Source organism: Aquarana catesbeiana, linkage group LG10, assembly GCF_042186555.1.
Source record: "Aquarana catesbeiana isolate 2022-GZ linkage group LG10, ASM4218655v1, whole genome shotgun sequence".
In the NCBI taxonomy this organism is placed as follows: Eukaryota; Metazoa; Chordata; class Amphibia; order Anura; family Ranidae; genus Aquarana; species Aquarana catesbeiana.
In genome coordinates, this window is record NC_133333.1 from 85,613,299 (window position 1) to 85,640,313 (window position 27,015).

At 41.7% G+C, this 27,015-nt stretch overlaps 1 protein-coding gene across 1 annotated transcript in view; it reads left to right on the forward strand.

Annotated features, from left to right (window-relative positions):
* Positions 1 to 1,766: 1,766 nt before the first annotated feature.
* PTH2 (parathyroid hormone 2) overlaps positions 1,767 to 27,015 on the forward strand; it is a 37,614-nt gene continuing 12,365 nt past the window's right edge. The window contains exons 1-2 of the mRNA XM_073602353.1: positions 1,767 to 1,925; positions 4,106 to 4,231. Of these exons, the coding sequence (XP_073458454.1) occupies positions 4,122 to 4,231 (110 nt within the window). The 5' untranslated portion in view covers positions 1,767 to 1,925; positions 4,106 to 4,121. The remainder of the gene's footprint in view (positions 1,926 to 4,105; positions 4,232 to 27,015) is intronic.

Below are 27,015 nucleotides of genomic sequence, written 5' to 3' on the forward strand. Positions count from 1 at the left end.
GACACTAGTATTCTTCACCTCAGGACCTGCAACATTACAGACTTGTGCTTACTGTATTTGTGTAACCCTTTTCTTTTCGTTGTGTGTTTGCTTCTCAAAGGTGTTTGCGGCCAGAAGGAGCTGAGAAGTTGACAAGTCTTCTCTCCTCCCTCTCAGCGCCTGTGTTAAGAGCATATAGATTACTGCCCTTTCTATACCTGCAGTTGCTAAATATTGAAGGTTGTTTTTTCTAATGTATTAGTTATTTGTAGCAAGGTTTAACAGTGTTGTAAGTTTCCATATACTTTAAACCGTACTAATATATTCAACTTGTTTATCACTACCAGGTGTGTGTCTATTTTTGGTGATAATCCACAGCCAGGATAATGGTATTTACCGCATGTGTCCTTAAATGTGTTTGCAGTAATTTTATTTAACCAGGTGTGTCAGAGGGGCTGAGGTCATTCTTGGAGCTGAGGCGGAGATCAGAGAATCCAAATTCACCAAGCGGCTCCAAGCAGCTCCTTGGTTTTATTGTATAGGTTGTAATTATTTGTGGTATTTGTGTTTTTTGTCTGTTTTGTTGCAGAAACCTCGGATACAAGGGTTAATTGGCATAATCAATCACTGGTTGACTTCTGTCAAGCAGGGGAGCCCACACACATATAGAATTTGATCAGTGTATGGCCAACTTTAGTTTCAGGACTGACTGAGCAGAAATTCAAATCCTGTAGCTGATAAAAATAGCTCCATGCTATGTATTTTATCTGTGTATTTTTGCAGTCTAGTCTAAGACATTGGCCATGCACAGTCTATAGCTACCCAAAGAATGCAGAGAATGCATGGGTATAAGGAAATAATAATTCTGCAGATGATTTCCTTCAAATAATAATGCTGTGTGTTCATATCGTATACTTCTGTTAGAAAAAGATACTCTGACTGCCTCTGTTATATAGGCAATATACAAAAACAAAACTCAATTGATAGCCTCTCTCCTACAGAACATTGCTATATGTGTCTTCTGGGTTTGCAGCTATCACATAACTACCCTAAGCTTCATAAATCCTATCAACACCATTTATGAGCACCAAATTTCTCTTTCAGTATAAAGTCATGTTCAAGTAGATAAGAAAAACTTTTTTGCCATGCAAATAAACTTTGTTATTCTTAAAATTTGTTTCTCTAATGATAGGAAAATTCAAGAACAAGGGCAGCCATTATTTCACGTCTTGTTGTCACATCATCTGTCAGAAAGGCTGGTGACTCATGTCTAGGCTCCAAGCAGCTAACAAGCTAACGATGGCTCCTGTTCCATAAACAATTAGACCATCAGCGCTACATTTTTAACAAGGTCACCCTTAACCCCAACACATCAGGTCATAGAGTTTCCTGGACATTTGATATTGTATTATTAAATACAAGACAACAGGAAAAGAAAAAGGAGGAGGTGGGTTAAGCAAGAGGTCCATTGTTTCTGCTGACTTTGAATTAAAACCAACAATATTGGATTCTTCACTTGCAGACCTGACACCAGTCTCGATCCTGAGGTTTTGCAAAGAAGACTCACCTAATTTTTGCATGTCATTATTCAATTCATTAAAGTGTCCAGTTTAACCAATGTACCATATATGCTGTGCTAAAGAAATAAAGACAACCAATAAAGTAAATATATCCACTTCCTCTTGCCTCCTCCTTTATGTCTCGACACAAGGCCTTGGACTAATAGATGTTGAAGAGCTATCGAAGAGACCCGTGAGTTTTATGGGCAGAGGTGACATAGTCAATTTTTCACATAAGGAAACGAGTAAGAAATTTGCGTCATTTCGGCATCATATTTACGTGTATATAAATGAAAAGAGGAGCTGGTGTAGTAAGAAAAAAAATCATTGCACTTCTTAGAGGCTCCTCAAGACAAAAAGTCAAGAAGATAAAGATAGACTATTCAGGTAAACTCAATTTTTTCAATTCGAAACTACTAATATTTAAATACTATTGTATATTTGTACTATATCATTTTGTATGCTTGTAGCAATACTTAGAAAAGAAGGTACACTCTTTCAACATTTATTACTAAGACCTGTGCAAAAATATATTTTTCAAGCAAAGGGTACATTGATGTTAGTATTATGAAGCTAAACATTTGAAAGTTTTCTAAAGAATATTTTCTTTTCAGGTTTAAAAAGTAAACCACACAAAAAATATTAGTATTTGTTAGATTCTGGAGAATTAAGCCACTGACTTTTATCCCTTTAATATTTTATCCCTTGGGGACTATATTGGCAGGATCTCTCTGTTTGAATTTCTGGCTCTCTAACCTGCTGTGGTCAATGGGGGAGGGCTGGGGGATCTCATTCTCTCTGTTGGATTTTCCACTTGTTTTGCAATATAGAGAATGCAACAGGACATGTTGGAACAACCAACAGTGGGGGACAGCACCTATAACCTACAGGTGAACAAGAACAGAGCCAGGAAAAATGATAGGGATAGCTCCCCACTGAAGTATTAAAAGGCATATAAGAACCCAGAGGTTAATTCAGCCAACCGGTTTAACATTCAATAATAAATATATTACTTTTAGATAGTTTGACTCTCTATAAATATAATAATCACAAGCTGTCTAGTTTAATATAGTTGTAAAGATTTGTGCTGCTTATGTTTTTGTGTACATTCCATAATTCATGACAACATTGTCCTATTGCTTAAAATATACCTAAAAAACATAAATATATATATTCTCTATTGGTTGAACTGGATGGACTTCTGTCTTTTTTCAACCAGATTAACTATGTAACTATATTGTAAATGTAAATTTGTTTTGGAAGAGGGACAAAATTCCAAGTAGGAAAAAATTAACAAAAGGGGTAAAAATCCAAGGCAGTGAAAAAGAACCAGAAAATATGGTGGTAACATCTTGCCACCTAAGTTTCTAAAACATAAATGTTGTTGGTGGGTGACTCAACTCATTACTATGTATTAAAAATTGATATATCAGATTTGATTGGACTGACTCTATAATAATAGAAGAACTATCAGTTCTGGCAAATATACTAAGGTACAGTTTTGCAAATTTAGACATTTAAAAGTGGTTCCCACGAAATACTGTTGGCTTCTAATAGGTGTACAAAACATATTAAAGAGGTAAAGTTCTAAGGTTAAAATAACCTAAAATAAGGAGCATTGTACAATTGTGTTAACCAACAGCAACCAATCAGTAAGAATCTTTCATTGTTTGTGCTCTAAATTAATTAAATATGATGTGATTTGTTGCTATGAGTTACTGTACTTTGTACACTATTATCCCTCTGCATTTCCTATTGTGTAGACAATACAATACATGTCTATAATATGAGAAAATGTACACGTGTAAAGTGGTGGACACAGAAATGTAATTGTTTCTTCCAATGCTTTACTTTTCCAAAACAAATGCAATTAAGATTTTTGTTTTACATAATTAATGTTGTACAATTAATAAACCTGTACCGATCAAAGAATAGTGGGCTATCATTGCTAATCTAGTTCTGAAAATGCAGTTTGCCTAGAACAAGCATGTCAAAGCAAAGTCAGAGCTGTTAGTGTGCACACTTATACAGAGGCAGTGATATAAAATGTATTGAAGCCAATGGACAATCAATGCCTCTGAGAATCACATTTCCGATTCCTTAGCTGCATTTGTAGACCAGCAGTAGCACAGAAATCATCAGGTTTTGTGGACGAGAGTTCTCAGGTAAGTATTTGAGGGTAATGCATTCAGATAGCATTTGGAGCAGGTACACCAATGGGCAGTTTCTGACTTTAGGTCTACTTTAAAGTCAATTTTGTCTTAAAAATACAAGGACCACATATTACATACTGTGCCCCATCTAAAAATGCAGCATTATACCCATTTAAAACAAAGTATCTGTGCAGAAGAGTTAGAAAATATACTTACCTTACCTTCAGATTCCACACTGAAAAGACGTCATAAGAAGACACTTAAGCACAGTGCATAATTGGGTAGAGTTCCTCTCCTTTCTTTAGACTTCCTAAATCAGTGATACTTATGCCTAAATAATATACACAGAGATCAGTGTACAATATGTATTATGTTATAACATGATATGACATTAATATATTTGATGCTTTGTAGTGACATTGCACAGGGCATGGAAAAAAGAGCTGCTGAGCGAAGTTTCTTTCTGATCACAGTCCTTCTGGGATACTGCATTGTGTTGTCCTCTACAGCCATAATCACCAACATCCGGAATCCAAACAGGTATTAAGCACAGTATTGTTTTTTATCCTACAATTTAGGTAAATAAGCTTTACACTTTATATCAGGGAAGTTGAGTAAAGGTAGGATCCACAAAGAAGAAACTTGCATTAGGCTCCTGTATAGACTCTGACATTCTATTATATAGGAATTTAAAGCAGAAGAAAATGAGGGAAGGGGACAAACATGGTTTCTTTTTTGGGTTGATAGGTAGAAGTTATTATTGCATTAGAGGTTTTATTACTCTAATGCCCCGTACACACGAGCGGAATTTCCATCAGAAAAATCTTGGATGGTTTTTCCGACTGAATTCTGCTCAAGCTTGGCTTGCATACACACGGTCACACAAAAGTTCTCTGAACTTTCAACCATCAAGAACGTGGTGACGTACAACACTACAACGAGCCGAGAAAATGAAGTTCAATGCTTCCGAGCATGCATCGAATTGTTTCCGAGCATGCGTGATTTTTTGTGCGTCGGAATTGCATATACAGACGAACGGAATTTCGGTCAAGAACTTTTTCCGTCGGAAAAATAGAGAACCAGCTCTCAATCTTTTGCTGGTGGAAAATCAGACAGAAAAAGTTGGATGGAGCATACACACGGTCGGAATATCCATCCAAAAGCTCCCACTTTTTTTGACGGAAATTCCGACCGTGTGTATGCAGTACAAAACTTTTAATAGAAATGCTTCATGCCAACCTTATAGATATTTCATTTATTGCTAATAATATGTACTAAAATGAATCATATTTTAGAAATTAAAAAGATAATTATTTATTAAGACAAAAAAGAAACCTTATTAGGAAACTATAATTCAGTTATATTACATGCCAGGAAAATACATTGGGTCATTTTATTGACTCTTTCCTTTTACTGAGAGGATACTCCTATTCAAACTCTAGGAGACAGTCGATTAAAAGGAAAAAAAAATTTCATTTTCATTTGAGGACCCCTAAAGCTCTTCAAATGCTGTAGTATCTATCATTATATTTGGCGTCAAGATGATTTCGTTTTTTGTTTTTGTTTTTGTTTATTCTTGTAGGGTTATTTATTTCTCTTTTAACAAGGATACTCATATATCATTCATAGTTCAAAGATAGAATCCAAAGGATAACATGTTTTTTTTTTTTTATAAATGTAAACTGTAATGGACTTTGGTCGATTTGTTATCTTTTTGGTGCTTAAGGTTCCGTTCACACTTGCGAGAGTCCAAAGTTGTGCGATTTCCATTTTGATGCAATATTTTGATGGAACTTTGGATGGGTGTGATTTGGATGCGGCTTTATTGACTTTGGCTTTGACTGTTACACAACCGTTGCATTGATAACATTAAGATGCGACTTTCATGCAACTTTTGAGAGTTTACATTTCAGTCTATGGCACTCAAGTCACATGAAAGTCTTATCAAAGTAGTGCAGGGACCTTTTTAAAGTTGCTGTGACTTTAAGTCGCATAGGTTTGAATGGCTTTCATTACATGGGCTGCGACTTGTCATGCAACTTTATGTGTCCAAAGTCGCATTACAAGTTGCACAAGTGTGAATGGAGCCTAATTCTTTAATGATCTTATTTGTTTTACAAATAATCACATAATTAATGACGTAAGGATTTCTAGAGACCCTAGATGTATCAGGCTAAAGAAAAACCATTGCAGAAGCAACCTGCCCTTTGGCTGGCTTTCTCTGATTGAGACCTTAAACTAAACTGTCAGATAAGGGATGAATAACTGTAATGAAACATTAAGTTCAGTGCTTACATTTACAAGTATAGTTAAAACTGTTTTTGTTTTGCATAGAATAGGGAGGGGTTAAAACATATGTTTGTGTCCCAGCAAAGAGATTTATCTTCACTTCCTGTCCCGGAGATGCAATAAGTTAGAGGAAGGTTGTCATCGGAACTGGTGTCCTCATTGAAAGATTTTAGTCACCTCTTGTTCTGGTAATAACTGTTGAATTTTGGATTTCCCATCACCTTTTAGGTGACAGTGGCTAGTAGAGGGCTGAGTCTACCTAGCTGAGACACAGACAGCAATAAAAACATAAACAAAGAATAGTTACAATATCCTGGGTAACACTATTACTTATCAATTAATCAATGTGTTAATCATGTATTAATAAATATATTAGTTACATCACCAATAAATCTATAATATTATTACTATTATTAATATTATTATCATTATTACACAGGATTTATGTAGAGCCAAAAGTTTGTGCAGCGCTTTACAAAATAAAGGGGAACAGCTACTCACTGCAAAGCATATTCCCATGGGCAATAAGTTTAAAAGGCCAACGTTAATAAAAACTATAAATAAAAATAAAATAGCTTTTAAAAATATTAAAATGAATGCACACTATCATCATTTAAATGTTACAAAGAATATAACAGAGTTTGTAAAAAGGAAATCAGGGATGCAAAAATTCAAAACGAACGACAGATTGCAAAGGATAGTAGGAGAAACCCCCAAAAATTCTTCAAATATATTAATAGTAAAAAGGTCAGGTTTGGCCTGGGTGACTGGAGACAAAGAGAAGGCAAATATATTAAATACCTTCTTCAGCTCTGTGTATACAAAGGAGCATAGGGGAGATCATGTCCATAATGGGGGTGGTATTGACACAGCCCCAAATGATTCACAATGGCTCAAAAGTGATATGGTCAAGAAATATTTAGACAGAATAAAGGTGGATAAAGCACCTGGACCAGATGGCATACGCCCATGGATCCTAAAAGAATTGAGTTCTGTCATTTTCAAAGCCATTGTTTCAAATTTTTAGGTACCCTTTAATGACTGGAATGGTACCACTGAATTGGCGTAAGGCCAACGTGGTGCCTATATTTAAAAAGGGACCAAAGTCTGTACCAAGCAACTATAGACCTGTTAGTTTAACTTCTATATTTGGGAAGATACTGGGGAGTTTAATAAAAGACCACATAGATGAGTTCTTGCTGGAAAAAAGTATTTTAACCACTTCAGCCCTGGAAGGATTTACCCCCTTCCTGACCAGAGCACTTTTTATAATTTGGCAGTGTGTCGCTTTAACTGCTAATTGCGCGGTCATGCAATGCTGTACCCAAACGAAATTTGCATCCTTTTCTTCCCACAAATAGAGTTTTCTTTTGATGGAATTTGATCACCTCTGCCGTTTTTATTTATTGCGCTATAAACAGAAAAAGGCCATGGGCATATGTGATATTGCACCCCAAAATACATTCAGCTGCTTTTCCTGAGTACGGGGATACCACATGTGTGGGACTTTTTGGAGCCTAGCCGTGTACGGGGCCCCGAAAACCAATCACCGCCTTCAGGATTTCTAAGGGCATAAATTTTTGATGTCACTCCTCACTACCTATCACAGTTTTGAAGGCCATAAAATGCCCAGATGGCACAACCCCCTCCAAATGACCCCATTTTGTAAAGTAGACACCCCAAGCTATTTGCTGAGAGGCATGTTGAGTCCATGGAATATTTTATATTTTGACACAAGTTGCGGGAAAGAGACAAATTTTTTTTTGCACAAAGTTGTCACTAAATGATATATTGCTCACAAACCCCCCCAAATGACCCCATTTTGGAAAGTAGACACCCCAAGCTATTTGCTGAGAGGCATGGTAAGTATTTTGCAGCTCTCATTTGTTTTTGAAAATGAAGAAAGACAAGAAAAAATTTTTTTTTTTTTTTTTCAATTTTTAAAACTTTGTGACAAAAAGTGAGGTCTGCAAAATACTCACTATACCTCTCAGCAAATAGCTTGGGGTGTCTACTTTCCAAAATAGGGTCATTTTTTGGGGGGGGGGGGGGGGGGGTTTGTGCCACCTGGGCATTCCATGGCCTCCGAAACTGTGATAGGCAGTGAAGAATGAAATAAAAAATTTACGCCCTTAGAATGCCTGAAGGCGGTGCTTGGTTTTCGGGTTCTGTACGCGGATAGGCTCCCAAAAAGTCTCACACATGTGGTATCCCCATAGTCAGGAGAAGCAACAGAATGTATTTTGGGGTGTAATGTCACATATTCCCATGGCATGTTTGAGCAATATATAATTTAGTGACAACTTTGTGCAAAAAAAAAAAATTGTCTCTTTCCCGCAACTTGTGTCACAATATAAAATATTCCATGGACTCGACATGCCTCTCAGCAAATAGCTTGGGGTGTCTACTTTCCAAAATGGGGTCATTTGGGGGGGTTTGAACTGTCCTGGCATTTTATGCACAACATCACAACATTTAGAAGCTTATGTCACACATCACTCACTCTTCTAACCACTTGAAGACAAAGCCCTTTCTGACACTTTTTGTTTACATGAAAATTTTTTTTTTTTTGCAAGAAAATTACTGTGAACCCCCAAACATTATATATTTTTTAAAGCAAATGCCCTACAGAATAAAATGGTGGGTGTTTCATTTTTTTTTCACACAGTATTTGCGCAGAGATTTTGCAAACGCATTTTTTGGGGAAAAAACACACTTTTTTAAATTTTAATGCACTAAAACACACTATATTGCCCAAATGTTTGATGTAATAAAAAAGATGATCTTAGGCCGAGTACATGAACACCAAACATGACATGCTTTAAAATTGCGCACAAACGTGCAGTGGCGACAAACTAAATACATTTTTAAAAGCCTTTAAAAGCCTTTACAGGTTACCACTTTAGATTTACAGAGGAGGTCTACTGCTAAAATTACTGCCCTCGATCTGACCTTCGCTGTGATACCTCACATGCATAGTGCAGTTGCTGTTTACATTTGACGCCAGACCGACGCTTGTGTTCGCCTTTGCGCAAGAGCAGGGGGGGACAGGGGTGCTTTTTTTTTTTTTTTTCTTTATTATTTTTTTGCTTTTTTATCTTATTTTTAAATTGTTCCTTTCATTTTTTTTAAAATCATTTTTATTGTTATCTCAGGGAATGTAAATATCCCATATGATAGCAATAGGTAGTGACAGGTACTCTTTTTTGAAAAAATTGGGGTCTATTAGACCCTAGATCTCTCCTCTGCTCTCAAAGCATCTGACCACACCAAGATCGGTGTGATAAAATGCTTTCCCAATTCCCCAATGGCGCTGTTTACATCTGGTGAAATCTAAGTCATGAAATGCTCATAGCTTCCGGTTTCTTAGGCCATGGAGATGTTTGGAGCTGCTCTAGTCTCTGATCAGATCTATGGTCAGCTAGCTGAATCACCGGCTGCATTCTCAGGTTCCCTGTTGGGACAAAAGAGCCAGAGAAAAACATGGAAGATGGTGGGGGGGGGGCATTCCCTCCCACTACTTGTAAAAGCAGTCTAGAGGCTAATTAGCCACTAGGATTGCTTTTACATGAAAGCCGACCGCTGGCTGAAAAGAATGATACCAAGATGATACCTAAACCTGCAGGCATCATTCTGGTATAACCACTCAAAGTCCAGCAACATACCAGTACATTGCTGGTCCTTGTTGGGCATATATTGTAATCTTTTTTTTTTTCATGCAGCCTGTGGGCTGAACGAAAAAAAGAGATTGATCGATGGGTATGCCCACCATTAGAATACCTCCCTTCATCCACCCACTTCTAATGATGGGCATACATGCACCGTTTATATATGCCGAAGCATGGGGGCATCCTCCCGCAAAAGGTAGGAGCAAATCGCTCCTCCGCCCCTGCTGCCCCCATGCTTCGCCATATATCACCTTCGCTGGAGTCACGGCTTTATATATCCTGGGAGCAAACGCTGTTGCTGTCAAGATAAATAAATCCGCGCTGCAGCTGAGTGGTGTACCTGAAGACAAAAAAATGGTTAACAATAAAACACAGTAAACGGCAAAGTATAAAAAATCGCATAACTGTAAAGCAAACATAATAAAACATAATAACAATAAAACATTGCAGAATAGAATACAGAATTTCCTCGTAGATGGAATTGGTCACATCTGGCAGATGGATAGATAGATAAGGAACCACAGATGGATAGAGGGTCTAGGTAGGTGGCAGGACCATCACTGGAGCATCAAAAGAGGCTTACCAGAGTTAAGTGACTTGAAAAGACCTATGTCTTACAAGTCTGAGAAGCTTATTGACCACCTGGTCTGGCAAGATGAATCGTCAGATATCCTCAGCTTACAATAGAGGGAGGGGTCTCACCACAGCTTTCAACGTTCCCGAACGGTCCAACAGGCCAAACGAATATTTCAAATACCATGCTAGAAATAAGACTCACATAGCGTGATAACGTTTAAAAACATCAATTTATTAAAATAATAAAAGATAAACTCACATGGTAGGAGATCAAAGACAGCTCAAAAAAGATCAAACAGCGGTAATCGTGAGGGGTCCACTCGACATGTTTCAGCTACAAAGCCGTCATCTGGAGTGCGGAGCCCCCCACCTCACCGCTTTATAAACAAGTAATGACCCCCACTGGGAGTGTCACAATACCGGAAGTTAAACAATTGATGTCACTTCCGGTTACTAGAAATATTGATATACTGTTAGACTAACACAGATATGTATGAAATATGAAGGGAGCAATAGACAGTATTATACAGCTATCACTCACAAATGAAAAATACGAGTTATATGATGAGTATTATAGTAACAGCTTGGTCTGCTGATTCGGAAGTGATCCAAACACAAACCAAGCCTCTCTGTCAATACAGCCAGATCCCATAGGCTGTAGTGCCGTCACGCTCCGCCTATCTGATTTGGCCTCGTAATCCGTGTATGCGCGATGACGTCATCTTCCGCTCTTCAAGTGCGGCGTCGGTGCGCTCCACTACTAGGACCAAGCCTCTCTTTCATGCTAGCAGCCACATCTCGTCTCATATGAGAAACGAGGCGCTGATAGGTTAGAGAGGACCGGAACTCAGCCATAATGATCTGACATCAGTTTTAAAGTGTCAGCAGAGATGGATCTAAACAGAAATAGTATTTAAATATGCCATGATGTCGAAACATCATGTAATCTGTAAACAGACCTAATTAAGATTATAGAGGGGCATCAACCGCAAACCATTTATTAATTAAAAGTTGTGAAGGGAAACTAAAATGACACTACCAATGAGGGGCATCACATACCATCATATACAATAAAATAAAAATAAGAAAAAAAGGGGAAAAGGGGAAAAAGAGGACTGGACAAGACCTCAACATGAGAAGGCATTCTCCATACAGTAATCAATATACAAATTATGCATATCCTGAGGTGGTATTAATACTACTACGTTACTTAATAATAATATGCAAAGTATATTAATCTAAAATTCATATTGACACCAATAACCGATATATGAATCTAAAATTCATATTGACACCAATAACAGTAATTAGAATTAAAAAATTGTTAAAAAGAGAATATAAACTATATACCTAAGCTTGGTTAATAAAAGAATTGATGTCCCACTCCACATTAATACCTTGCGGGAAGTGGGACCCCAATTCATAAATCCAGTAAGTCTCCAAACGGAAGACACCCCTAAGGGTCGAACCCCCTGGCAGGGGGCAACATATTTATCGATAGTGAGAAATTGTGTGCCCTCAGGGTTTCGGTCATGGAATTCCCTGTAGTGTCGAGGCACAGTGTGTTTGGTACTACCTGCTTTAATGAGATTAATGTGTTCAGAAACTCGTGTGGTAAATGATCTGATGGTCCACCCCACATACTGCTTACCACATGGGCAAGTCAGGAGATAAACTACCCCTGTGGTAGCGCAAGTGCAAAATTGCTTGATCTTATAGGAACGACCAGTCACAGTAGAGGAAAAACTATGACTGGCCCTCCTACCGCAGGTGTTAAACTGACATACTAAACATTTTTTGCAGGGGTAGAAACCAATCCAATCATGAAAAAAAGAAGGTTTACTCGGGGGGTTGATGACATTGGGTGCCAACTTGTTTCGAAGAGATGGAACACCTTTGAAATCCACCTTGGGGGTTCTGGGCAACAGAGGGCCCAAAACCTTATCCGTTTTAAGGACATTCCAATGGTGTTCAAAAATTCTTTTGACGTGCTTATGTTGAATGGAGAATGATGTCAGAAAAGACCATTTAAAATCCTCATTTACTTGTCGAGGTCTATCCTCCAATAATAATTGACGATCAGTCAAACAAGCATTATCAATCTCCTTATCCAAATCAGAAGAGTTATATCCCTTCTCTAGGAACCTATCTTTTAAAGACGCTGCCTGGATCAAGGTGTTAAGGTCAGTGCAGTTCCTACGTAATCGTAGGAACTGACTTTTGGGAACTGACCTAATCCAAGGCGCGTGATGGCAACTGTCGGTCGGTATGTACGTATTTTTGAGCTGTCTTTGATCTCCTACCATGTGAGTTTATCTTTTATTATTTTAATAAATTGATGTTTTTAAACGTTATCACGCTATGTGAGTCTTATTTCTCGCATGGTATTTGAAATATTCGTTTGGCCAGTTGGACCGTTCGGGGACGTTGAAAGCTGTGGTGAGACCCCTCCCTCTATTGTAAGCTGAGGATATCTGACGATTCATCTTGCCAGACCAGGTGGTCAATAAGCTTCTCAGACTTGTAAGATGTAGGTCTTTTCAAGTCACTTAACTCTGGTAAGCCTCTTTTGATGCTCCGGTGATGGTCCTGCCACCTACCTAGACCCTCTATCCATCTGTGGTTCCTTATCTACCTATCCATCTACCAGATGTGACCAATTCCATCTACGAGGAAACTCGGGATTCTCTTTTCCATCATTTTCAACACACAACCCTCATAGACTTTTGGTGGTGGTTTTCTATTCCACTAGTCACTACTAATATATTTGTTTATTTTTTATGGACTTGATTGGTTGATTTACCATATACGTATGGTTTCCTAGACCTACTATATTGTTTTTTTCATTATTGTTTATTAATACTCACCGTATTTCAAGTGTTGTTTTGAATCACATAGTGTCACTGCAATATGTTTTTTTGCCCCGCAAGGGGTGACTAGGTTTCTATTCACTGTTTCATATATGTAAGATTTATAATATATATATACACATAGAGCTACACTATTATTATTATTATTTTTAACCTGTACCTGTGTCTAGAGGTGTGTTAGCTGCTAATTGTACTATATATTTTTTTAGTATTTTTTGGCGCAGCGCTGTACTTATTTTCCTATTGATCCTAGAATAGAATACAGTAAAAAAGAGCAGAACAATAGAGAGAGAATAGAGAGAGAGAACAATAAAACAAATTTTTTTGTGTTTTTTTTTTTTTTACGCGTTTTTTTGTAACTGTAACTTTTGTAACTGTAACCGGTTCCAGGTTCGGGTCTCTCAAAATGCGATGGCATCTTGGGAGACCCTGTGAAAGTGTGCCTAGTCTGTGCAATGCTGTACCCTACGCTAATACTCAACTAGTGTATGGTAGCATTCAAAACATTCACCAATGCAAAGACAAGGATTGTCAGGACAGGGGGGACAATAATAGCGGGTGTCACGCCTATATCCGCGCTTGCTGCAGACATGACATCTTTTTTGGGGGGGTTCGTTGGGTAGGGGTACTCGGGAGGACATAAAGAAAATGCCTCTCATGCAGCCAACTGCATTTGGTTGGGGATGTGAATGGGGGAAGTACGGGCGCTGCAGAAGTGGTGGGTTCCCAATTAGGATTGGCGAATGCAGCAGGAAGGGCATTATGGGCACGACAGGCCTGTGTTTGTCTTCTTCTTGGTGGCAGCGGGACACTACTTGTGCTTGCCACCTCACCAGCTTGAACTGCACTTATGGGACTCCCCACGTCACCAAGTATTACTGCAGTGCTGGTTTGACTACGACCGGGGTGTACTAGGCCGCTGGTGCTTGCCAGTTCACCAAAACGCTACCAAAAAAACTGTTAGCGATCACAGGGATCAGGCCTGACTCTGCGAACGCTGCAGTTATGTGTGTTTAGTGTTTTGTAAGTGACAGTGATCGATCGATACTGCACTTGGGTGGGCTGGGCTGGGCGGAGGGGCATAACGCAGGTGCTAGCAGGTATCTGGGCTTATCCCGCTAACACTGCGTTTTTGGGAACCCTAAACTGCTGGGGACGCTAGTATAGATCTGATCGGATCAGATATTGATCCGTTCAGATACTATACCACTAAGGGAGGTGTACGGTGCATGCGTGGGTGTTAGCGGTACTGGCGCTAACCTGACGCTGCCTGGGGAGACGCAGACCTTATCTGACCCTAAAACCTAAGTTATATCACCGCCGGGCAGTCAGGGGGCTAAACCTTTATTCGGTAATAAACAGCGGGTGCCCTGACACTATAAAAAATAAACAAACTAACCAGCGTCACCCGTAACAGTTATATGGTGATTACTGGTGAAAGGGTTAACTAGGGGGCAATCTAGGGGTTAAAACCTTTATTAGGTAGTATATGGGGGTCCCTGACGCTATAAAACACTGACGGCGAACCTAAATATTTACCTCCCTAACTAGCGTCACCAGTGACACTAATACAGCGATCAGAAAAATGATTGCTTAGTGACACTGGCGACGGGGGGTGATCAAGGGGTTAAAACTTTATTAGGGGGGGTTAGGGGGATTCCCTAGACCTAATGGGGGCTAACACTAACTGCCCTACCACACTAACTGTCACAAACTGACACCAATGCAGTAATCAGAAAAAAAAACTGCTTGGTGTCAGTGTGACAAGGGGGGGAGGGGTGATTAGGGAGTGATCGGGGGGGGGGATCGGGGGGTAAAGGGGGGGTGTAAAGTATGCCTGGCGTGTTCTACTGTGTGTGTAGTGTTTGTGCACACATAGCGATGTCTTCTCTCCTCAGCGCCGGAACGGAAAATACCGAGCCGAGGAGAGATGACATCACTTCCTCCACTTCTGTTTACTATGCAGAAGCTGAGGAAGCCTGTCATTCGCCAGGAGCGATCGTGAGGGGGGAGCCACGAATGAGTGGCCTCCCCCTCATCTCTCATCGCTCCTGACGAGAATCCGACCGCCGCAGGCACCGGGGGGGTCCGTTTGGACCTCCGCCCGTGCAAAGGCAAGGACATACCTGTAAGTCCTTTTGCCTGCTCGTGCCATTCTGCCGACGTACATCGTCGTGCGGCGGTCGGCAACTGGTTAAGCAACAGACTGCATGGGTTCATGAAAGACAGAAGTTGTCAAACAAACCTGATTTATTTTTATGAGGAATTGAGTAAAACATTGGACAGAGGGGTAGCTGTGGACGTGGTATACTTGGATTTTGCAAAAGCGTTTGACACAATTCCCCGCCCATGGCTAATGTGTAAGGTTAAGTCTACAGGTCTGGAAAAATCAGTTTATAATGGATAGAAAACTGGCTAAAAGACAGAATTCAGAGAGTAGCAGTTAATGATTCTTACTCTGAATGATCTAAGGTTATCAGTGGTGTACCCCAAGGTTCATTTAATAATTTAATATATTTATAAATGATGCCTGGGATTAAAAGTACCATTTTAGTCTTTGCAGATGACACTAAGCTATGCAGTGGAATAATGTCCTTACAAGATGTCTCCAACTTACAAGCTGACCTTAATGTACTGTTTAATTGGGCAACTATGTGGCAAATGAGGTTTAATGTTGATACTGTAAATATAAAGTTATGTACTTGGGGGCTAAGAATATGCATGCATCATACATACTAGGGGGAGTACAACTGGGGGAATCAACGGTGGAGAAATATCTGGGTGTTCTTCTAGATCATAAGTTTAATAATAGCATGCAATGCCAAGCTGTGGTGTCCAAAGTAGGGATGAGCGACTCGAACATCGGCTGTTCGATCGTTCGTCGAATTGCGAACGATATGGGCCGTTCGTGCCAAATTCGTGTGGCGCGTCACGGCCCATAATTCACTGCGGCATCGCAGTGCATTGCTTGCTGATGATTGGCCAAGCATGCACTATGACCCGCATGCTTGGCCAATCACAGCGCCGCCTTAACAGAGAGCCGTAATTGGCCAAAGCCAAGGAGGCTTTGGCCAATTATGGCTCAGGGGATTTAGTACACGCCCCACACTATATAAGGCCGCCTGCACAGCGGCCCTGTGCAGTGTGTTCCGGTGTGCTGAGAAATAGAGAGAGAGAGAGACAGTGTCATTTCTTTTGAGTTAGCTAAATTAGGCAGTACAGTCAGTCAGTTAGCTGCACTTAAACTGTATTGTCTATATATATGCATCCCAGGTGTTGCATATATATATATATATATATACACTGTATTCAGTTTAGCTAGATCCGTTCCTGTTATCTTCTAGACTATTTACATTTAGTGCAGTGCGTCCTGCTCACAGTGTTCAGCTAGATCCGTTCCTGTTATCTTCTTACTGACAGGCAGGCTTGTCTTGTTACAGTATTTTGAAGAAAATTACTGGTGTTCTTTTGATCCTATTAGTACCACAGTCAGGCAGCTAGACTATTTACATTTAGTGCAGTGCGTCCTGCTCACAGTGTTCAGCTAGATCCGTTCCTGTTATCTTCTTACTGACAGGCAGGCTTGTCTTGTTACAGTATTTTGAAGAAAATTACTGGTGTTCTTTTGATCCTATTAGTACCACAGTCAAGCAGCTAGACTATTTACATTTAGTGCAGTGCGTCCTGCTCACAGTGTTCAGCTAGATCCGTTCCTTTTCTCTTCTTACTGACAGGCAGGCTTGTCTTGTTACAGTATATAAAGCTACCTAAAGAAAATTACTGGTGTTCTTTTGATCCTATTAGTACCACAGTCAGGCAGCTAGACTATTTACATTTAGTGCAGAGCGTCCTGCTCACAGTGTTCTGCTAAACCTACAAGTTAGTGGGGTGCGTCCTGCTCACAGTGTTCAGCTAGATCCGTTTCTGTTATCTTCTTACTGACAGGCAGGCTTGTCTTGTTACAGTAAATACAGCTACCTGAAGAAAATTGCTTGTGTTCTTTTGATCCTATTAGTACCACAGTCAGGCAGCTAGACTATTTACAGTTAGTGCAGTGCGTCCTGCTCACAGTGTTCTGCTAAACCTACAAGTTAGTGGGGTGCGTCCTGCTCACAGTGTTCAGCTAAACCTACAAGTTAGTGGGGTGCGTCCACCTCACAGTGTTCAGCTAAACCTACAAGCTAGTGGGGTGCGTCCTGCTCACAGTGTTCAGCTAGATCCGTTTCTGTTATCTTCTTACTGACAGGCAGGCTTGTCTTGTTACAGTAAATACAGCTACCTGAAGAAAATTGCTGGTGTTCTTTTGATCCTATTAGTACCACAGTCAGGCAGCTAGACTATTTACAGTTAGTGCAGTGCGTCCTGCTCACAGTGTTCTGCTAAACCTACAAGTTAGTGGGGTGCGTCCTGCTCACAGTGTTCAGCTAAACCTACAAGTTAGTGGGGTGCGTCCACCTCACAGTGTTCAGCTAAACCTACAAGCTAGTGGGGTGCGTCCTGCTCACAGTGTTCAGCTAGATCCGTTTCTGTTATCTTCTTACTGACAGGCAGGCTTGTCTTGTTACAGTAAATACAGCTACCTGAAGAAAATTGCTGGTGTTCTTTTGATCCTATTAGTACCACAGTCAGGCAGCTAGACTATTTACAGTTAGTGCAGTGCGTCCTGCTCACAGTGTTCAGCTAAACCTACAAGTTAGTGGGGTGCGTCCACCTCACAGTGTTCAGCTAAAGCTACCTGTGGAAGGTTGGTGGTGTTCTCATACTACAGGCAGGCAGTTGATTTTGCTAGCTGCAGTATCAGTACATATATATATATATATATATATATATATATATATCCCAGCTTAGTGCAGCTACAGGCCATTAGTATGTCTGGAAGGCCAAGAAGGAGAGGCAGACAGTCACAAGCCAATAAGAGAGGGCAAGCAGGCTCTGTGTCTAGTGCTGGTCGTGGAGACGGTGCATCCTCATCAGCACGTGGCCATGGGACACGCTTGGCCTTTTTTTCGGCAGCTGGCCATGTTGAGCCGCAACATGCGAAGACTTGGTCGAGTGGATGACCAAGCCGTCCTCATCCTCCTCATCCTCTCTCACCCATGCCCAGGGTACTTTGTCTGGCAAAGCAGCGGCCTCTTCCCTCGGCTCAATGTCATCAGTGACTCCTTCCCTAGCCCCACCATGTCCTCCTGAGGAGTCCCTTGAACTGTTTGACCACAGTGTTGGGTACATGCTCCAGGAGGATGCCCAGCGTTTGGAAGGCTCTGATGATGATACTGAGCTCGATGAAGGCAGTAACATGAGCACGGACAGAGGGGGTGCCCAAGAAGGACAGCAATCTGGCAGTCATGCTCCCCCTGCTGCAGCATACTGCCAGGTTTGCTCCAGTGATGAGGAGGGAGGGGATGATGAGGTCACTGACTCAACGTGGGTGCCTGATAGGAGAGAGGAGGAGGAGGAGGAGGAGGAGGCGGCACATCACCAACGAGGCAGGATGCCCTCCAGGGGCCAGCCTAAGGGCAGCACATTGACTGCATCACACCGCAAAGCTCCACATGTGCAGGGCGCTGCAGTCTCTGCGCGTTATTCAAAAAGTTCTTTGGTGTGGGCCTTTTTTGAGACGAGTGCATCAGATCGCACCGCTGCTATTTGCAACATATGTCTCAAGCGTATCCAAAACATCTCCCGCTTGGGTACCACATGCTTGACCAGACATATGTTGACCTGCCATGCAGTTCGTTGGCAAGCGTATCTAAAAGACCCACACCAAAGAACAAAGAGGACCTCTCCTTGCTCCTCATCAGCTGAGATTTCCAACCCCACTAGACCTTCAGTCCTCTCTGAGACCTGCACTGAGAGGAATGAAGGTGTAGAATTAGGTGTGTCACAGCCAAGTACTTGTGGGCAATCTGATTTTGGTACACCGACATCAGATTGTACCAGGCAAATTTCCCTGCCCCAGCTGCTGCACCGCCGAAAGAAGTTTGCTCCCAGCCATCCACATGCCCAGCGGTTGAATGCTAGCTTGGCAAAATTGCTAGCACTTCAACTGCTGCCTTTTCAGTTGGTAGACTCTGCCCCCTTCCGTGAGTTTGTGGAATGTGCGGTTCCTCAGTGGCAGGTACCCAAACGCCACTTTTTCTCACGGAAGGCGATTCCGGCTCTCTACCAGCATGTGGAAGGCAATGTCCATGCCTCGCTGGACAGGGCGGTCAGCGGTAAGGTGCATATTACCGCTGACTCATGGTCCAGCAGGCATGGACAGGGACGTTACCTAAGTTTCACGGCGCATTGGGTGACTCTGCTGGCAGCTGGGAAGGATGCAGGACAAGGTGCAGTAGTGTTGGAGGTTGTTCCGCCACCACGCCTCCAAAATGCTAATGATTGTGACACACCTCTCTCCTCCACCCCCTCCTCTTCTTCTTCCTCCATGGCCTCTTCCTCGGAACCAGCGGTGCTCCGTAGTCGTTCAAGGGGCTACGCAAGTACGCAGGCCAAAAGATGCCATGCGGTGCTTGAGCTGGTGTGCTTGGGGGACAGGAGCCACACTGGGGCAGAGGTTCTGTCAGCTCTGCAGGGGCAGGTTCAGAGGTGGTTGACGCCACGCCAACTTAAGGCAGGAATGGTGGTTTGCGACAATGGCACCAACCTCCTCTCTGCCCTCCGACAGGGACAAATGACCCATGTGCCCTGTTTGGCTCACGTCCTTAACTTGGTGGTGCAGCGGTTCTTGGGCAGGTACCCGGGCTTACAGGATGTCCTGAGGCAGGCCAGGAAAGTCTGTGTGCATTTCCGCCGGTCATATAATGCCAGTGCTCGGCTGACGGACCTCCAAAAGGAGTTTAACCTGCCCAAGAACCGCCTAATCTGTGACATGCCCACCAGGTGGAACTCAACGTTGGCCATGCTGCAGCGGCTGCACACGCAGCAGAGGGCCATCAATGAGTACCTGTGCGACTATGGCACCAGGACAGGGTCAGGGGAGCTTGTTTTTTTTTCCCCACGCCAGTGGACCATGATCAGGGATGCATGCACTGTCCTGTCACCATTTGAGGAGGCCACGAGGATGGTGAGCAGTGACAGTGCATGCATCAGTGATACTGTCCCCCTTGTCCACCTGTTGGAGCACACGCTGCGTGGAATAATGGACAGGGCACTTGAGGCAGAACAGAGGCAGGAAGAGGAGGACTTCCTTAGCTCTCAAGGCCCCCTTTATCCAGACAGTGTTCCTGCGTGCCCGCCGATCACACAGGAAGAGGACGAGGAGGAGGAGGAGGAGGAGGAGGAGGAAGATTGTGTCAGTATGGAGGTGGAGCCTGGCACTCAGCATCAGCAGCAGTCTTTAAGGGATCAGTCCCAAGAAACACATGGACTTGTACGTGGCTGGGAGGAGGTGGCTGTGGACCATGTCGTCCTTAGTGACCCAGAGGACTCCGGACCGAATGCCTCAGCAAACCTACGCTGCATGGCCTCCCTGATCCTGCAAAGCCTGCGTAAGGATCCTCGTATTCGTGGTATCAAGGAGAAGGACCAATACTGGCTGGCAACCCTCCTTGATCCACGTTACAAGGGTAAGGTTGCGGACCTTATCTTGCCATCGCAGAGGGAGCAGAGGATGAAACATCTTTGGGAGGCCTTGCAGAAAGGTCTGTGCAACGCGTTCCCAGAGACTGGGAAGTTACAAACTCCTGTTTCTGGACAACGTGTTGCTGAGGCTTCGGTCAGTCAAAGAAGGAGCGGTGGAGAAGGTGGCCGTCTGACCGATGCGTTCAGACAATTTTTTGGTCCGCAGCCCCAAGGTATGATCGGTTCCAGCAACCATCGCCAGCGTCTGTTTTACATGGTGCAGGAATACCTAGGGGCAAGATCAGACTTGGACACCTTTCCCACCGAAAATCCTCTGGGTTACTGGGTCTTGAGGATGGATCACTGGCCAGAGCTTGCACAGTATGCAATTGAGCTACTGGCCTGTCCTGCATCCAGCGTTCTCTCGGAACGCACATTCAGTGCTGCTGGAGGTGTGGTAACCGATCACAGGGTGCGTCTGTCCACTGACTCGGTCGATCGACTGACCTTCATAAAAATGAATCAGTCTTGGATCACCACCAGCTACCAAGCACCTGATGCTGATGTAACCGAATAATTTTTTTTGAAATCTCAGATCCCTTCAAAGACTGCCTATGCTGATGCTGAGTGACTATCCCTGAGTAATTATCCTCTTCCTCCTCAATCATCACGCTGATAGCTTGTAAGAACATTTTTGGTTCTGGGCGCCACCACCAGTGCCTAAGGCACAATTTTTCAGCCCCTGTTTAACAGGGGCGTGTAATTACAATTTTTGATGTAATACTTTGCAGCAGGGCTCGTTCCTGCATTCCAACTAGAGTGTCTGTGAGGGGTTGCAGTGTTGTGGCACCAGCACCAGTGCCTAAGGCCCAATTTTTCAGCCCTTGTTTAACAGGGGCGTGTAATTACAATTTTTGATGCAATACTTTGCAGCAGGGCTCGTTCCTGCGTTCCAACTAGAGTGTCTGTGAGGGGTTGCAGTGTTGTGGCACCAGCACCAGTGCCTAAGGCCTAATTTTTCAGCTCCTGTTCAACAGGGGCATGTAATTACAATTCTTGATCTAATATTTCACAGCAGGGCCCTGTGAGGGCTTACAGTGTTGTGGCCACAGCAACACCTAAGGCCCAAATTTCTGCTGAGTATATAGGGCAGGACCCTACTTTCAAACAACTAACTTACAAACGACTCCTACTTGCAAACGGAAGGAGACAACAGGAAGTGAGATGAAATCTACCCCTAGGAAGGGAAATTCTCTCCTGTAAGAGTTAATATGGGAAAAACATTTCTCCTTTCCACTGATGCTTTCCAATCCATTGGGACAAAAAGTGAGGTGAAATCTTCTGAAGAGGAGGAAAGACAGCAAAACAAATGTCACAGGGGTGATAACCCTTCCCTATGTTTTCCAAAAAGCTTAAAAAAGATTTTTTGGCTGGAGCTAAACACGTTAAAAATGTACCCGTTCAAAATTACAAAGAGATTCTACTTAACAACAAACCTACAGTCCCTGTCTTGTTTGCACCGCCTGTATACTGCTGTTCAGAGTATATAGGGCCTGGTGGCCCCACACCTTTCCTTATTTTAATTTGGGTGTGGGGTTCCCCTTAATATCCATACAAGACCCAAAGGGCCTCGTAATGGACTGGGGGGTACCCATGCCGTTTGTCTCACTGATTTTCATCCATATTGCCAGGACCCGACATTACATTAAACCCGCAAGCAGTTTTAAATGAGATTTTTTCCTTTAAAAATGACATTTGGTGCAGGGACTGTTCTAAACACAGGAAACACGCGTCACTTTACAGGCATACTATAGACACCCCTCAGGTACGATATTTAAAGGAATATTTCACTTTTTTTTTTTTTTACTTTAAGCATCATTAAAATCACTGCTCCCAAAAAAACGGCCGTTTTTAAAAGTTTTTTTTGCATTGATACATGTCCCCTGGGGTAGGACCCGGGTCCCCAAACCCTTTTTAGGACAATACCATGCAAATTAGTTTTTAAAATGAGCACTTTTGATTTCGAACTTTCGAGTCCCATAGACGTCAATGGGGTTCTAACGTTCGTGCGAACTTTCGGTCCGTTCGCAGGTTCTGGTGCGAACCGAACCGGGGGGTGTTCGGCTCATCCCTAGTCCAAAGTGAGCAAAGTAATTTCTTGTATTAAGAGAGATATGGACTACAGAGAGAGATATATAATTTTACCCCTGTACAAATCATTAGTAAGACCGCATCTGGAATATGCAATTCAGTTTTGGGCACCATTTCACAAAAAGGATATCAGGGAACTGGAGAACGTGCAGAGAAGGGCAAGCAAACTGATAAGAGGCATGGAGGAGCTCAGCTATGAGGAAAAAATAGAGGAACTGAATTTATTCTCTCTTGAGAAGAGGAGATTAAGGGGAGGATATGATCAACATGTATAAATACATAAGTGGTCCATATAGTGAACTTGGTGTTGAGTTATTCACTTTAAGGTCATCACAGAGGACAAGGGGGCACTCTTTACGCATGGAGGAAAAAAGATTTAATCTCCAAATACGGAAAGTTTTCTTCACAGTAAGAGCTGAGAAAATGTGGAATAGACTCCCTCAAGAGCTGGTTCTGGCCAGCTAAGTAGATTGCTTATCCCATTGCCTCTCGGGGGATCAGGAAGGAATTTTTTCCCCTGCTGGTTGCAAATTGGATAATGCTTTGCTGGGGTTTTTTGCTTTCTCTGAGTCAACTGTGGGTATAGGATTGTGTATATGGGATTATATGATATTTTTTTTCTTTTTCCCTTTTATAGTTTGAACTAGATGGACTTGTGTCTTTTTTTCAACCTGACTAACTATGTAATTCAATACAAGAAGAATCAGAGGGCCTTGCCCATTAGTGTTTAGGTCTGGTTCACATTAGTGCGATTTCTAATGCGACCTGAGTCACACAGAAGTGCATGACAGGGGAAATACATTGTTTTCAATGGTGGCCATTCATATCAATGCAGCACAACTGCGATGCAAGTTTGAGGAAAGGTTCTGCGATACTTTGATGCAAAGCAGTGAGATCTTGTGACCCATAGTACCTAAATGGAAAAGTTTAAATAACACATGTACATATGTTTTTGATGCGAATTTGGTGAGTTTTTCGCAGTAATAGTAGTCATCCAAGGCATAAAATTGCATCCAGAAATGTACAGCACTGAAGCTGCATTTCGATCGCCCACTGCATAAACACTTTCAAAACTGATCGCAATAGTGTAAACCAGACCTTACAATCTACATAAAAAAGTAATAAACTTTATTAATCACAGTGCTAATATTGTCACAGCATTATATCATATTATAATATAATATAATATTACAGCATTAATATTGTCCAAGAAGGAACTATACTTACTGTAAACCCACAATAACATTATAGATAAAAAAACTGTATTTTAAACCTTACACCGGCCTGTCTACATAGAAAATGCATAAGTATAATAATCACTTTGTAAATGTATCTTTGTGAACTTCAATAAAGAAACATGGGTCTACTAAAAGTCTATAAAGCACAATAGAGTTAGACCATTCGACCCCTTTCATACTGAGGCATTTTTCAGGCACTTTTGGGCTAAAAATAGCGCCTGTAAAGCGCCTGAAAAAAGGCACCCCTGCAGTCACAGTGTGAAAGCCCGAGGGCTTTCACACTGAGGCGATGTGCTGGCAGGACATTAAAAAAACTCCTGCAAGCAGCATCTTTGGGGCGGTGAAGGACTGCTCCTCCACCGCTCCTGCCTATTGAAATGAATGGGCAGCGCCACCGAACCGCCGGCAAAGCGCCGCTGCAGCAGCGCTTTGCGGGTGGTTTTTAACTTTTTTTTGGCCGCTAGCGACCGGAAACCTCCGCAAAAACGATGGTAAAGTGCCACTAAAAATATTGGCGCTTTACCGCAGACGCCTCGTGTGAAAGCAGCCTTCTAGTATAAATATAAAATATTGTATATTAATATTTTCTACTCTGATCACTCTGTTATCATTTCTGGGTGCACAGGTTTTTTTGTCAAATGACAGCTGGGCAGGACCTATATCATTCCAGGTGAATGTCAAATGCTGTCCTCCCAGAATGCGCCCCGAGCGCTCCTGCAGCGCTATCTGTCACTGACTTCATCAGACACAGCCTGATGATTGATCAGTGTACCGGCCTGCCGCCGGTACCATATGATCACTGATCAATTACAGCAGATCATATGACAATTGTAAACAATGAATGGCTTTGATTCGTGCCATTCATTATGCACAGTTGTGTTGCTAGCTGTTATTGGTCATAGTGATGGTACAGACATGGCACAGACATGGTACAGACAGGGCCAATTAGAGCACAGATTTAATTTAATTCAGTAAGAATTAGGGTTGCATCCATACCGTTTTTTTACCAGTGAGTGCAGGTACCTATACTTTTGGTCAAGTACTCACCAAAACTGAGAACTGATACCTGTACGGTGTGATTTGAGCCCATACCCTGAACCGCTCCTGTGTGAACCTAGGCTGAAGTCACTATGACAAGCCTGGGTTCACACAGGAGCGGTGGGAAAACCGCATGCAATTCAAACAGGAATGGTAAAAATGGTGGCTTATACCAGTGAAATTCACTGTTACTGTAAAAGCAATCATAAACATGTAAAAGAAAAATCTATTATATTACTATAGTAACACTGTATTGCTACCAAAAAATGTAAGAATTTTTTTTTTAATTATTTATTGAATGTAATTACATTTTTTCTACATACTATCACCAGTCAGTGTCCCTAATCTGGTGATAGTATGTAAAAAAAAAAATCATGAAAAAACATATTTTTTTTAAAATGTCTTAATTTTCCAAAAAAAATTGACAAAAAAAATATAACTTAAAAAAACTTGCTATGCTACTTATTTAATAACTTGGACTGTCTACTTTCCAAAAATGGGTCATTTGGAGGATATTTATACTGTCCTGGTGTTGTCAGGCCTCAAGAAATGAAATAGGATGTCAGTATATCAGGATTAATTGATTTTTAGATATTCTGTATATACTATAGTTTGTGGACTCAATAAACACTGATTTGGGTTATTTTCAGCAAAGAAATGTAACAGTATACATTTTGGGCTAAAATTTTATAACAGAAACAAGGAAAAAAAAAATTTCAAATTTTTTGGTCTTTTTTTGTTTAATTATCAAATCCAGTGGTGATTTATTACCACCATAAGAATGATCTATTTGTGTGAAAAAAAACTTTTTATATGGATACAGTATTGCATGACCACGCAATTGTCATTCAAAGCGCTGAAAATTGGCCTGGGCAGGAAGGGGGTGAAGGTGCCCAGTATGTAAGGGGTTAAATGGATGTTACTTGCATGCAATCCAATGACCAGTAGCCTAAATTTTTATTGTACTTGACCTGCCATGTAGTTCGTTCTTCCTTGTAAACAATACTATCTCTCATTAACAATTGTGAACCACACGTGATGCACGGACACTTACTAATATTTAATACAGTCATTATGACAATTGTTTTATTCTACAAGGATTTTGGATATAAAGGATAATTTCATCTATGATTTATGCATTTCTTATGATTTTCCTATTCGCTAAATCAGATTACTGATGGGACTGCTGCACAGGATTAATTCAGGGCCCAAGATTACCTCTCAGTGTACTAATAATACAGTAGGGATTTATGTATGCTGAAGTTGGATCCTGCAGTTCATTGCTTGTACAAGCCTAAAGAAGAACTTTGTGCCAAAGGCACTGTAACGAGTCCCTTGCTCGCTCGGTTCCACTCTCCCGACACTCCTCTGCAGCTATAGAATCAGATTGCAGATCGCAACATCTGATTGTCCGGTCATCCAGTGCTCCGGGATTAGAACTACAGCTATGTGCTTTTCTAACCCAGTTGTGATAGCTCAGAACAAACGCCAGGCAGGCTGTATGTAAGTTCAACCAGGACTCTCTTTTATTGGAAAATACAGGCCCTTTTATACACTAAAAGTGGAGGTGCATACCTCCGGCTCATATTACTCTGAACATACACCTGTGACCAGAAACCTAATTAACATGGGCTAATTAACTAATCCCTTTAGACAGCCTAGATGACTCAGACATGACCTTTAGGCCAGACTGGCCGTCTTGTAGTTCAGAAAATCCAATCAACATTATCACAATAGCAGAGTTAATTAAACACAAAGAACAATGGGGATCTAATGACTCTTAGATCCCATACTAGAGACTTATTTACAATACACATTTTAGCAGACAACAGACAGGTAGCTGGAATTGATGACATTAGCATTTAACAGTAGGAGTCCCAACGGTATGAATCAGTCACTATTCTAATATGGCAAATCCAGGGTCCCCAGAG